Consider the following 15,201-nt stretch of genomic DNA (forward strand, 5'->3'; position numbering starts at 1 on the left):
TTCAGGCGCCCCTCTAACAGAAATTCTAACCTAACAGAGATTCTTTACCTAAGAAACTTATCTACACAACAGGGCACCCAAACTCTGCTTTGCAAACACTTCCTTTCACCTTCCTGCTAATGGTCTCTTTGTCCTTTGTATCCTCAGACCCCTACTCCTCTCCTTAGCTCATATATAAGCATCATGTTGCCTGACTGCTAGGATTTCTATGAGAGTATGGATTCCCTGTAGTATATTACCAAATTTTATTTTCTCCTGTTGATGTGTCTCAGGTCAATTTGATTCTTCGTTCAACTAGAAGGACCCTGAAGGGTAGCAGACATTCTTCCCTGACAATATCATTGCAGGACCATCTTAACTTACAGTTTGAAATAGAATTTTATAACACAACGTTTTTATGTATGGGATTTAACCCATTTCTACCAACAAAAAGAATTTAATTCCAACATAAAGTTTTAGTCTATCCCTTAAAAGTCTTATAAGGTATCAAGTTATAAAAACTGCCTAAGATGAAACTAATGAAAAGGGCCTTGCTAATTATGTTCCAACCTACATAAAAGTGCAGATTAAAGGAACAGATAAATTAATATAAATAAAGCAGAGCTTTCTATTTTGAGGAAATACATGATCACTTCTATGCAAAGTACTGTTTTTGTATAGTCATACTATTGATGTCCAAATATTAGTGGCTTTTACTTACGTCTCAAGCGCTACTTTCTGACAATACCCTCCTCATGCTACCTTGTATCATGTGTCATGCATTATACTCCCCTCTCTAAATTGTCACTGGTCTTATCAACACCCTCAGTCCCATTTTTATTTTCCTAGATGTATTCCCTTGGTAGAGTTTCTTCCTTCCTACTTGAAACTCTGACCATCTCTATTTCAAATTTATGGTGATCTTTTGGAAATTAATTCATTTCCACAGTTACTCTTTTTTAATCTTTTTTTGATTGTGCTTCCCTAAAAATTTGACTTTAAAAAAATCAATAATGATTCATTGAATCCCTTAATCTTACACCCAACTTTTTTTGATATCTTTAAATGGTACTGAAAAAGGACTTCAACTAATCCCCATTTTGACCTCAGTCTGTAGTTTCTAATTGGTTAAGTTCTTTCCAGATTATCTCTTAACTCAAGCTAAAGACCTCTGGGCTAAGCGTCCCCTGAGATGGGCACTGAAACTACCCCCCTTTTAGCAACAAGGACTGCCCTGAGCCAGCAAGAGTCTGCAAGACTGAGTGCAAGACACTGACAGACCTGGCCTTTACCTGCATGTGCCCACGGACCTTTGTCCTGCACTTCCCTTACATACACCTAGAAGTATTTCCAGCACTCTGGAGAAAGCCTTTGGGAAACTAGTTCGCTCTCTCCCTGGTGCTGAGCACACTAAAATTCCTTCCTTGTCTCACCACCACTCATTTTTCTGTCTTTGGATTTTGTCAGTGGCCATTGGCTGAAACTGATCTATTTTAGGACCCCTGGAGCCAGGTGCCCTTGCACCCCTGTGCCCTGGCTAAAGCATCACCATTGCCCAAAGTATCTAAGTTCAAAATCTCGACTTTGGCACTAGCGCTCAAGTTCTGCTAATTCTTTCTTAGCTATATATTTAGTATCCTTGAATTTAACTCTCACTGCTTCTACTACAGATCAACTTTGAGACCTCATGTTAATTTTTTTAAAGGGAGAGAAAAAAAAAGTATGTTATATCTTCTAAAAAATTAAGTAAAAGTAAGTTATAAAAATTTTTTAAAACTAAATATAATTAAGGGTACCTGGTTGGCTCAGTCGGTTGAGTGTCCAACTCTTGATTTCGGCTCAAGCCATGATCTCATGAGTTCAACCCCCACCCCGCATAGAGCTCTGCACTGACAGTGTGGAGCCTGCTTGGGAGTCTCTCTCCTCCCCTATCTCTCTGACCCTCCTGCCACCTCCCTCTCTCTCTCAAAATAAATAAACTAAAAAAAAAAAAACAAAAAAACCCCACTAAATATAATCATATATAATGTGAAACCTGACAGCTTAGAACAGCCAACTTAGTGTATTGATAACCAATGTTATTAGATGCTATAATGTCATATAATCATCCTTAAATAAATTTCAATTAACTTTAGAAATTAAACTACAAATCTATGGAACTGGTGGTTGGTCTCTGGCTTCCAAATTTTCAGAACTAATATGTATACAGTAGCACTTACTTTTAAAATAAACCTCAAAAAAATCTGTGTTGGTGTGCAGAGCAGCAAGTGTATTTTATGCCATTTTTAAAATCATACACCCCCCCCCTTTGCTGCAACATTTGCCAATCAACCCATTTGCTAAGTTTTCGGCACTATCTAGGTTACTGTTCAACAAGCAAATTTGTTTTGTCTTTAGACATGGATGGATGTAGACAGCTAAATGGAGTTTCTTATGACAAGCAGGAGGCCTGTGTCAAGCAATGATGCAAGTAGTTAAAGGTCCTGCAGCTAGGAGACACTGCCAGGACCAGCATCAGCTGACACTCTAGAACTGATAATAAGCAGAACCAGAGGTCTGCAAGGGTCCAAAACTGATTAAATTCCTTTAAAAGGGGGAGGATTTTTGCAGCTAAATGTCACTCTTTAGACTTGACTTCTGTGTCTGACCACTTAAAAAAGGCAACTGCCACCAAAGGCTCTGCCCAGTTATCTCCAAACAGAACTGAGATCCTTCACTGCTTGAACATAACAAGCAGTTTAGTGCCCAGAGCTCACCTGGACCAGATGAGGTCTTATCCCAACTGCGCATTCACAGGCTGACTTTTTAACTTCCTCTATCCTTCTGTTATCTTGTTTTCTGGGTGGTTTATCTTATATTCTGCTCTGTGTGCTGTTTAAGAAGCCAAGTTTAATCATGTGGTGATATAATATTGAGTTTGGAATCCTGAACCTGCTTTATAATTGTGATTAACTTTGTTTTATGACTGAATAAAGCTGACACTGTGGAAAGAGACAACTTACGTGTGTGCCTTCATAGGGTGCTCATGACAATAGAAATCATATCATATAAATTCCATCTTCTACTCTATAACACTTTCCTTGGCTAATTTCAATAATTCTTTCAGACCCACAGTACCATTCAGATAATCAATAAACTGTTTTAAAATTTCTTGATTGTACTCAGTTTAATTAATTTGCTCATTAAAACATCTTACCCCTTATTAGATGCCAAGCATTGTGCTATAGGATGGAAAAACATAATGAAAAAATACATTGTTCATACTGCAAAAAAAAATTAGTGAACTAGAAAGGCAAGTTAATAATTAGAAAGTATAATTTGATAATGTCAGGCCATAAGCTAAGTTACTTACGGAACCTGAGAAACATATATACAGGTGAAAAAAGGGAGGAATCAGGCACACTTCCCACAATGTTGACAGAAATAAAATTTGAAAAAAAATGGCAGAATAAGAAAAGAAAGGACATTTCAGGAAGAGCTGGCAGCAAGCTACATTCCAGACACTATAATTGTCTGCTATGACTAGAGCAAAGGGTAGAGAAGTGGTAGGAAGTGAGGTTAGAGAAGTATTTATGGTAGCATAAAGAAAATCACATTCCATGTTAAGGCATTTGAACATTAGCCTGAATACTAGAGGGAGCCATAGGAGAAACTCTAAGCAAGAAAATGAAATATAGTATTTTGAAAAGATCACCCTATCAGTAATGTACAGAAAGACTAAAGAAAATACCAGATTAGGGGTGCCTGGATTTTGGCTCAGGTCATAATCTCATGGTTCATGAGATCAAGCCCCATGTCAGGCTCTGTGTTGAGAATGCAGAGCCTGCTTGGGATTCTCTCTCTCCCTCTATCTCTCTCTCTGTCCTAGCCCCACTCCCCCCTCAAAATAAATAAATAAACATTTTTTTAAAACAAGAAAAAGAAAATACCAGACTAGAAGCAAAGAATATAGAATGCCACTGCAATAATCCAGGTGGGAAATGTTGAGAACACAAACAAAGGGCAGTAAAAATGAGGAAAAGACAGATTCAAAAAATGTAGACTCTAGAATCTATAGAACTTAGTACCTAGAGATGGGACGATGACAAATTAGTTTGACTTCCAGGATTTCTGGTATGAAAAACAAGGTGGGTGATGATGGCATTCACTCTAAGACAGGTTCCCCATGCTTTTTATGTTGCTAATACAAAGGTCAGCTCTCAATACTCCCTTCCTATGAACTAGCAAGCAGCAGCCCTGGGCATTATTATTGTTCACACGCTCTTCCTCAAAACTGGTTTCCAGGATACCACACTCACCTTGTTTTTCTCCTACTTCACTGGCTGCTCCTTTCCAATCCCCTTAGCTATTCCTCCCCATTTCCCCAACCTCTACATACACTGGAGTGACTCAGGGCTGTCTAGACGCTCTCACTTTTCTTTGCCCTATAACCACTCTCTTGACTACATTCTATCTTATCTTTACCTATCATCTGTGCTAATTAATCTTCAAAATATGCAACCAAAGTCTCAACCTTCCCCCTACACCCATATATTCAATTGCCTACTCATTATTTCCAACTTGGATGTCATCCTAGCAAGTCAAAAATAGAACCTTTTTTCAGCTTCTCACAGGCAAACCTCTACTACACCAAAACTTCTCCTACAGTCTTCCACTATCTCAATAAATACAACTCTATCCTTCCAATGCAAGTCAAAATATCTTTAAGTTATCTTTGATTCTACAATTTCTCTCACCCCCAACATGTCTACTACCTGAGAAAATTCTATTAGCTCTAGTTTCATAACATATACTAAATCTAACTGTTTTCACTGCAACCATTCTGTCACCACCATCACCTCCTGCTTGAATTACTGCAATAGACCCTTATCTGGTTTCCCTGTGTAGAGGCCAAGGGCAAGTTGCTCCAAGATGGGCCACTCTGAATAAAAGTTTACTTGGAGTTAAAAAGCCATCAAAACCCAGCAGACTCAGGAAAAGGTTATTACCTCCCCCACAACTGCCTAAAAATAACTTAGATAGAGGACCTGCTCCAGGAAAAGAGCTATGACCATAGATAACTGCATTATATTATGAACTAGCTATGGTAGACAAGGAGGAACCTACCAAGGCCTCTTTGATCAGTCTTCTATGCCCTATTGTTTCTGACTGGCCCAGCAAACATTTGTTTACCAATTAACTTTCTGTGAACTACATTTCTTCCCTTTCAAGTTCCAAACCCCTATCCTTTCCCCTTAGTTTATTATGACATATAAATCTCATTTTGCCTGTTTTTAGAATTTCCATGTCTGTATGGATTCCCCATATGTACACTGTAAACTGGATTATCTCATGTCAGTTTGATTCTTAGTCCAGCGAGAAGAACTCTGAAGAAGACAGGACATTCTTTCTTGCTTCCCCACACCCACTTCTATTCCTATCCCCCAGGTAATATTCTCCATATCATGGGCAGAATGACTTTTTTAACCATATTTAAGATCATGTCACCAATCTGTGTGAAACTTTTCAACAGCTTCCAAAATCCTTATGGGTCCCATATGACGTGCACCCCGTTACTTTACCACTTTAACTCCATCTTCTACTCTTCTTCCCCACTTCTCACTCTACTTCAGCCACACTGGCCTCTGTGCTATTCCTCAAACATCCTATTACACACATTCTTCAGAACTCTTGCTCTTTCTATTTCTTCTACATGGAACATTCTTCCCTCAGTTATCAATATGGCTTATTCCCCGACTTCTTTTAGATCTTTATTCAAATACCACTTTACTGAGGCCTTCCCTGATTATTCTCTTTAAAATTGTCAATCATTCTTCAACCCTTCCTATTCCCTTTCTTTCCTTCATTTTTCTTCATAGCACTTTAGATCCAACTATCCAATAGACTTCAGGTACAGTGAATTAAGGGGTAAGTTAATGAAAGATGAGAATGGACATTATCAACAAGTGTGGAATCTTCTTTTCAAACAGACTGTGTGGAAAAAAAATAATACAAACCAGCACCTAAAAGAATCAAAACAAAGGGTAAGAGTGCTAGGATATGAATTCTAGCTATGTGACTAACAAACGACTTAATCTCAGAGTTAACATCCCCTTCTTAAAAAGAAAAAAAAAAAGGAATGATAATAACATTAACCACATGTCACTATGTCAAATGACACCTGTACGTAAAATTTTAAGCATGGTAAACATTCAAACATTAATATTTTAATTACTATACAGAATTAAGATAGGACTTTTCATTTTTTAAGAGGTAGAACTAGAACACATTTATATGTTGAACAGCAAAGGAAAAAAGGCTGAATAAAGAGGAAGGTAATGATATTCAATATTCCTTCTATTATTTTTCAAAAACTTATCAACAAAGTGATATACCTGATTTGCTTTTCACATACAAAACAACACATAATGCCTTTTACTATGATCAAGTTCAACTCAATACTAAAACCAATATAAAAATGCAATCTATTTTTTAGCGTCTAAACTACTAGACCCATACAAGATGATTTAGCTCCCATCTAGCCAACTTATTGCCACTAGACAAATCCTCCTATATATAGCCCAATTTTGCAGACTCCTATCATCCTACAACTTCAACTTCAGTGCTACCTTTCTTCCATAGTTTAAATTTCAATTACTAACTATAGAGGACAAAGTGATGATTACGAGAGGGAGGGCTGGGTAGAGGGGATGGGTAAAATAGCGGGTGGAGATTAAAGAACACATGTATCATGATGCACAATAAGTAATGCATAGACTAGTTGAATCACTATACTGTATACCTGAAACTAATATAACACTGTATGTTAACTGCACCAAACTTTAAAATCTTAATTAAAAAAAAAAAATAGGGGCGCCTGGATGTTTCAGTCAGCTAAGCATCTGACTCTTGGTTTCAGCTCAGGTCACGATCTTGTAGTTTCATGAGTTTGAGTCTCACATCAGGCTCTGTTCTGGCAGGGCAAAGCCTGTCCCTCTCTCTCTGCCCCTCCCATCACTTGCGCTATGTCTGTCTCTCTCAAAACAAATAAACTTAAAAAAAAAAAAAAAGACAAGCAATCTCTCTAAAAACAAAACCAACCCAAACACACACACACACACACACACACCCCAATCTTGTTATCAAAATAAAGACCACATGTCTAGCCTGTAGTCTCCTTCACAGCCATATGGCCTTGTTACTAAGTGGAGACAGTATGTGGCAGCTTCCATGAACCTTCTTTAAAAGGCTTATCCCTTTGCTCTTTATCCCTTCTCTCATAGTGCCAGCCTGGGAAGGGATGTGACAACAGAACTCTTACCTCCATTCTCGACTGTCAGCATTGGATCCAAACCCTAAGAATGGCAGAGCAGTAAACCAGATGCAGTAAGGACTCAGTAAAACAACCTCTACAACTAGCCAGAAACTGTTCTTCTAAAGGATTTTTACATGAGCATGAAAATCTGAATTCCTCATTATTTGAACCCAATCCTAATGGATACACACTGTATCAATCATGTCACTTCCCTAGTTCTATATACTCATTGTCAAATACTCCAGTCTATCCACAACCTAGCACTGGCTTACTTGCCCTTATTCTGATTTTCTCTATACCTTTTGATTTCCTGTCACTATACCTTTGTTCATATTAATCTTCTTTCTTGGAATGAATCCAACTTCTCATTTAGAAGTGTAATTTATCCTTTCAGTTCTAGCTCAAAGCCCACCTCCACCATAAACCTTTCCATGGTTATTGAAAATGTGATCTTATCTCCCTTTGAAATATTAAGGCATATTCTATTTGTGCTGCTCACCTAGAAATGCTTAGTTTTCCTTTTACATGTATAATCTCCTCTATTCCCCCCTCCCCAAAGACTCTAGGCTACTTAAGAAGGGCTCTCTGCTTGAGAAAAAAAAAAATTTAAAGAGGTTCTGTCCACAAACATTTTTCTAACGTTCACTATATCCAGAAGAGCACTTTGCATACAGAATGCGCTCAATGTCAATCAAAACTCTTGATAAATTTAATTCAGCCTATGAGTTTTTACCATCAAAACCCATTATATCCTTGATCAGCTAAAATTCAAGGGTAGCTTGTCCTCATGTCCAGATTGTAATAAAATCTGTAGGATATAAACACAGTTTGTGAACATAGGAGTGTAGATATATCTCTTTCAGACACTAATTTAATCTCCTTTGGATATATACTCAGTAGTGGGACTGTGGGATCCTATGCCAGCTCCTTTCTTAATTTTTTGAGGAGCTCCCATAATGGTCATAACCAATTTACATTCCACTGGGTTCTCTTCTCTCAACACCCTCTCCAAAAGTTGTCATTTCACATCCTTTGTTAAGAGAGTGAACCTTAAGTGTTCTCACCAGAGTGCTTACACACACACACACACACACACAAATTTTTAAACAGGTAACTGTAGGTGACAGATGTGCTAATCAGCTTGATTATGGTGAGCATTTCATAAGGTATATATACATATATCAAACCATCACACTGAAAACCTTAAAATATACAATTTTTATTTGTTAACTGTATACCTCAGTAAAGGTAGGGAAAAATTTATACTAAAGACAAAAGTCCATAACTTATCCTAGAAAGAAAGAGGCTACTGGAGGAAGAGGAACTACAGTTCCCTTATTTTAAAAAATTAATACTTATTAAATGTCAAAAGCATACAGAATACAATGATAAACTGTAGACTTGCCAATTAGCTTAAATACAAAAACAAGGAACCAGAGGTAAATTAGAACAGATGACTAGATTAGTTTAAGAGTTATCATATTTCTCAGCTTTGTTTTGCTACCATTGTAAGCAAAACTGTTTCCCAAGAAACAAACTGAATTTAATGTGCTGGGAAAGGTGGAATTTGAAGGACATGCAGTTTTTACACTATATAAGAAGGACTGGAAAACTTCCATTTTTGAATGCAAATTTGTCTTAAAGGAAATCAATGTTAAGACCTAAACAGGTCACCCAACAAAATGCTGAGTAATAAGGTAAATCATTTTAAGTATTAATTAGATTAATTTTTTAAAATGAAATTTTAAGTACCCCTTTGAAATAATAATTACATGCTAAAGAATTGATCTGGAATCTTTTCTTCTAAGTAAAAATTTCAAAGGGCAATTTTTTTTATGTAGCTTGAACTTTATCTGACTGTGACAAAAAAATGAAGAATGATATCACCTGAGTGAAGATTAATGTTAAGTTTAGCTAAGGTACTTTACATCTATTAAATGTGTACAAAGAAGTATGAAAGCAAACAATTATCAAGGATCATTATACTTACCTTGAAAGATAACTGAGGATTAGAATGTGTAAGTTAAACACTGCTATTTTTTTTTAACAAATGCTAAATTTGCCTGTATATTTCTTTAAAACTCTAAGTCAAGGGCAGGAAATTCTTTTCTGTAAAGGGCCAGAAAGTAAACACTCTGGACTTTGCAAATCAAGAAGCAAAGTCAAGGATATTATATAGGTTCCTATATAACAAAAGAAAACAACTTTACACAAATTTTTATTGATGAAATTCAAAATACAATAATCACAATTGAATACAATATTCTGGTAGTATAGGTCTACTAAAAAGAATGAAATTATTTCGGAGGGGGGATAATATTTCACATAAGTGACATCCAAAGTTAGTGTTCCCTATCATCAAATCAATTGCAAATGTTCATTTATAAGACCATCTCTGTTCCTGAGCTTTACAAAATGGTCTGGGTCAGCCATATTTACTTTGTCATACCTTGTTCCAAGTACTAAAGTTACTTGAGAAACAAATCAAAACACCACAAACCTCTTAATTTCCAAGAGTCAGCTTCTAAGCAGCTGCAATTCATTTGAATATCAAAAATTTAAACTTCTTAACATTATCTTTAACAATCATTTCTACACAGCAACTTATTTTTCTGTGACTCTTAGCTATAAGCTAAGCATACACAAAGAATAATATTAAATGCAGAAGAGAAATCTATTCCTCTTAAAAATCTTATTATGTAAGAATCTAAGTTACACAGGACAAATAACAGATAAAAATATTTTTATCAGAAATTAGGGAAACAGAAAATAACCAGAACTAAATAACTGAGGGCAGTAAATGACATAAGATAAAGCAAAGGAGAGTCGGAATTTCTCTATTAAACATGCTGGCAGCAAGGAGGAAGGGGGTGAGAAGGGTCCTCTCTCACTAAAACTTAATGAAAACATATCTTGAACCTTTTGACAATATTAATTTGAAGTAAATATTAAGTTTTTAAATTTACTCTGAATATTACTTTGAAAAATGTCCTCATCTGATTCTAACCATTAATTTAAAACTATATAACTTCACACTGATAAATGCCTTTGCAAAAGTTAAGAATATCTCATTGCCTTTCTCAAGTTAACTCTATTCAAGAAATATCTCAGCCTCACCAACAAGGGCCCTAGACTAGAAAATCATTATTTTTGCCATAAAAGGATGTGGCTAACCCTTACAACTGCCAAATTAAAGGAAATATTCATTGCTTGCTGCTAATCTTAAATGAAGATCTTAAACCCTAGTGTTAAGTGAGATATTAAAATGTAAACTATTTTCTTATGAATGATATAAATAACAACTTTAGTTTTCTAATACCTTCATTGAATTAGATGATGGAAAATCTAAAAACCAACTAAACAAGATATACAAACCAAACAGGATAGAGCTAGGAAAATAATACTGCCAAAAATAAGCATTAAAATTTAAAAATATTTTTTCTATACCCTTTTCAGGGTAGTCCAATGTACTTTACAAAAGTAATTTTTTAATATAACATTTCTGGGAGAAAGGTAAAGACCCACTGATTTTTGTGTCTAAAACATATGAATTTCTGAACTTATCAGCACTTTAAGCTAAATTACAAAAGCATTCTTATTTGACAAGTCTCCTCTAATCTAGTAAGTTGATGCAATACAGCAATAAAAGTTCTTAAAATTTCAAAATTGAGGGGTGCCTAGGTGGCTCAGTCAGTTAAGTGTCCAACTTTAGCTCAGGTCATGATCTCACAGTTCAGATAGTGGGTTCGAAGCCCATGTTGGGGTCTGCACTGACAACACAGAGCCTGGAGCCTGCTTCAGAATCTGTGTCTCCCGCACCCGCACCCCCACCCCCGCCCCGTCCCTACTCCACTCTTATTCTGTCCCTCTCTCTCTCAAAAATAAACATTAAAATAATTTTTTTAATTTTCAAAATTGAGAAAATAAGCTAAAGAGGTGTGAACAACTTACAGTGTAAAGACTGGCAAGAACTTCTCATTACCCATTTACTTTTTAATGACCCTCAACATATTTTAACCTAAATTAGTGGCTAACAAAAGGCAGACAGCTGGCAGAAACAGGCATGTATGTTCCCTAGTTTTTTTAATATCTCCCATCAACTCCAGAACCAATTTTCTACATATTTAACAGCCAAATTAAAAAAAAAATTTTTATTCTATTTACACAACTGTCAACATTGGTACAAAATTCCTAATCATTACCAATCTTCACTTCCTCTGGTTCTAAAGGTGATACAATAAGAAAATGCAGCATTTTTTATATCACGTTAAAGCTGGAAGTCATAGATTTTTAGAGTTGAACAGCATTTCAGAGATCACCTAGTCTGAACTTTTTGATTCTTCAAGAAAAAGAAACTGCAACCCAAAAATATGCCTACGACCACAAACTCAAGTAACAGAGCTGAGACTCAACTCTAATGCCTTGAATCTTCAGTGCCCTTCTCATCACACTAAGGCGCAGGAGACTCCTCAGCTACCTTGATTCAGAATCACGTACATAACAGCTTAAGACATTTCCATTTCAACAACAATTTAGTGTGAAGAATCTTACTTATTTCAGAACCCAACAGTTTTAAAGAAAGTAAATATTTATTTTCATAGTATTATAAATATTAACAGAAGTTGAGTTCTGATAATTTGGTAAATACTCATATAAAATTCCAAATCGTTGCTACTTCCATCTTATTATTTTAAGTAAAATGATCAAATTTCTAATGTTAAATTCTTTTCTACTACTTAACTACTAACATTGCGTTAAGGATTTTAGTGTAGTATAAAAGACTAAGGCTAAGAATCAAGACATCTAGGTTTATGTCTTAATCTTACGATACTCTGATAGTTCAGTAACAAATGTCAATTTCTCTAACTCCTTTTCTCATTTCCTGATCAGTAATTATCATATTGAGAGGAGCTATTTATTGTAAAAACTTAGTGCCAGGAATCTTACCTATATTGTTTCTAATTCTCACATTTTATAAGACAGGTATCATTCACCTATTCTACAGGTGAGGAAACTTAGGCTTGGACATATTGTTTTCCAAGAAACTGAGCTAGTTAGTAGATGAGCTGGAATTTAACACCAACTCTGCCTAACTCCAATCCAGAACCCACGAGCCCTTGCATTACACTGTCTTTGCTCATCTCCCGATATGTGTGATCCCAGTGTGGTTGGGCGAACAAATACTATATGTGCAGGACTATTAGGGAGGTAAAAAGGATAAAACAAATAAAAATACATGCTGACGAAATGTACTGTAGCACTTTCTCCAGTTATTAAGCCAAAAATGAATTTTTAGTAAAAGATTTAAAAACTATGCTATTGATACTATTCTATTACTATTAGTAACATCAAAGTGAGCATTATTAAATTAAAGATATACTGATTTTGTTTTTAGAAGTAACATCATAAATTATACTGTAAAATAGGTACCTTTATGCCTATTCCAGTAGTTGAAATAAAATTACTCTGAAAGTCCTATTATCACACGCACGTATGTAAAGTATTTAATAAAATTAAAATAAAAATGGCATAACCTAATAGCAGAAGGAACCGAGAGAAGGTACCAGTTCTTGCCCTTCCAAACAGATAAAAATACCCTCTGATATACAAGAGGAGGAGCAGATTTTAATACTGGATATCTCTACAAAGCATTTACATTCCAGTATCTACACCACTACAGATAGATGAAGATACTGTGATACCACTCCGACAGTCAAGATGCCTTCCCAAGTTTCTGTCATGTTTATAACAATAAAATGTTCAATAGATAGTGTACAATTAATTCTCTCCGTGTTGCCCTTGACTCTTCTTCAAATTTAAATTCGAAGGGGGCGGGTACTAGAGCGATGTATCGCACAGTTATTAAACGCAGCTTAAAAGCAAAACCAGAATCGAAGATTCTGGTTACCTTTTACCTGTATCACGCCTTACAGCTAAAAGCATTTATAAGCCCAAAATGAAAAGTTCTGTGCTCACTTCGGTTACATGTCCTAATATGTGACCTGGTAACACAGCAACTTCTTTACATAAAAATCATCAATACCTCTATGACTCTGGCTCCTTTTCTAACAATGGCCAACGTCTTAATCTCTGGAATCCCCACACAAGTAATGACACTCTGACTACGTCAGTTCTACCGGAGTTACATTTAGACATAACTCTTTTCTACTTTTTTTTTTTTTAACCTCTGTTGGAGACGAAAATCCCGACCGAACCACACAAACTGGGCATTAAAGGGGCGTTCTTCACCCGACCCACCCCCTGCATTAAACATCCATTCCGTCTGTCACCCTGTAAATCCCAAGAGGAAGCTCGGACAAAACTGTAAATACAGAAAACACACAGAAGGAAAAAGAAGAAACAGAAGAGAGGGCAGATGCGGGGGAGGGCGGAGCCCGCCTGTCAACCTCCAAGTAGCTGAGGTTGGAGTGGAGCGGACCGGTAGGACCCCGCGCCAGAGCAGCGCCAACTCCCACCGCCGCTCCCTCCCCTCACCTCGATCTCGCGGATGTTGTTGGAGGTGACGAAGATGCCAATGCCAATGGGGATGAAGATGAGGCCGATGATGAAGAAGGTAGGTAGCACCGTGCCAGCCGTAAGGATGGGCTGCCAAGCCGGCAACCGTTGCTGTTTGAAGGCCGTGTTATCCGGCCTCCGGTTCTTAGCGGTGCCCCCAGAAGCACACGGGGGCCCACCATCCACTTCATCCTTCGCGTTATAGTTCATCGCCATCGACCCCCACGGCGCGGCTCCGCGACGCGCAGGTGGACCACCCAGGGGACCCGCCTGCTGACCCTGACAGAAGACGCGCAGGCGCCGCTGCGGCCGCCTCCTCCGCTGTAAAGGCGGAAGAGGCGGGACACCCTTCCGCCAACGGCCGGCGACCGGAAGCGGGAGTCGGCTGGGGACGCTAGAGGGAGGGAGAGAAGGAGGGAGAAGACCGAGGGACAAGGGGAGGGGAAAGGGGAGGAGGGTAGAAGGGGCAGGAAAGAGGCGGAAGCACCCTGATCGTCTGCCCAGCGACGGCAAAGTGAGGGCCTCAACCCTCAGAGCGTGGAGTTACGTTGCGCCTGCGCGGGCCTGGGAGCGAAGCTGTCTCGACGCTTACGCCATACGCTCGTCTGCTCCACGCGCTGAAGCGTCTGCTCTCACCTAACTCTTGCGGTGGTTTTCATGGCTACGGCCGTTTTAGAGTACAGGTCCGACCCATTGGGGCCAAATCACCCTCCTCAGCCCTCTAACTGCTGACAAGTCTTTCTGGTGGCTTTGGCGCCAAACAGGTTTTTGTCTTACCACGAGGCCCTGTCTGACGGGTATCGGAGCATTTAAAAGACCACACCAACGGAGCTTGAGCCTGGTGGGATTGGCAGTGTTTGCTTTGATTATAAAACCGCGACTTTCTCTTGAATAAATAAGCGTCCACTCAAGGCACAGATGCAAACATTAAGTGAGATGCGTGATGGGTGACCCTTTTGTACTATAAGAATGCGACCGGATGGTGAACCCTATTATCTTGCCTCTAAGCTGTTTTCTCCTCCATTAATGGTCTTCATATGAACTTTTACCTTATTTTCTGTGTCTGCGTTTCTCCTTTGCACATTGATTTAAGTCTCTTGTAATAAGCTGTAGCTCTTTATTTTACTATGATAATCAAAAAACTTCAATGAATTATGGCAACACTAAAAAATGAGATACTATGTAGACACCTTAAAACTGCTAAGTACTTAATGACCCACGGAAATACTCCTGATATAAAAAGTAGCCAAGGGGCGCCTGAGTGGCTCAGCCGGTCCAGCGTCCGACTTCAGCTCAGGTCATGATCTCACGGTTCGGTTCGTGGGTTCAAGCCCCGTGTCAGACTCTGTGCTGATAGCTCAGAGCCTGGAGCCTGTCTTTGCATTCTGTGTCTCCCTCTCTCTCTGACCCTT

The 15,201-nt window shown here is 38.0% G+C and overlaps 1 protein-coding gene across 1 annotated transcript in view; it reads right to left on the bottom strand.

Annotated features, from left to right (window-relative positions):
- The window catches only part of TMEM30A (transmembrane protein 30A), a 36,905-nt gene extending 22,776 nt beyond the window's left edge, over positions 1–14,129 (bottom strand). Inside the window, exon 1 of the mRNA XM_029944147.1 lies at positions 13,769–14,129. Coding sequence (XP_029800007.1) covers positions 13,769–14,005 — 237 coding nt within the window. The 5' untranslated portion in view covers positions 14,006–14,129. The remainder of the gene's footprint in view (positions 1–13,768) is intronic.
- Between the last annotated feature and the right edge of the window lie 1,072 nt (positions 14,130–15,201).

Source organism: Suricata suricatta, chromosome 7 (genome assembly GCF_006229205.1).
Source record: "Suricata suricatta isolate VVHF042 chromosome 7, meerkat_22Aug2017_6uvM2_HiC, whole genome shotgun sequence".
Taxonomy (NCBI): domain Eukaryota; kingdom Metazoa; phylum Chordata; class Mammalia; order Carnivora; family Herpestidae; genus Suricata; species Suricata suricatta.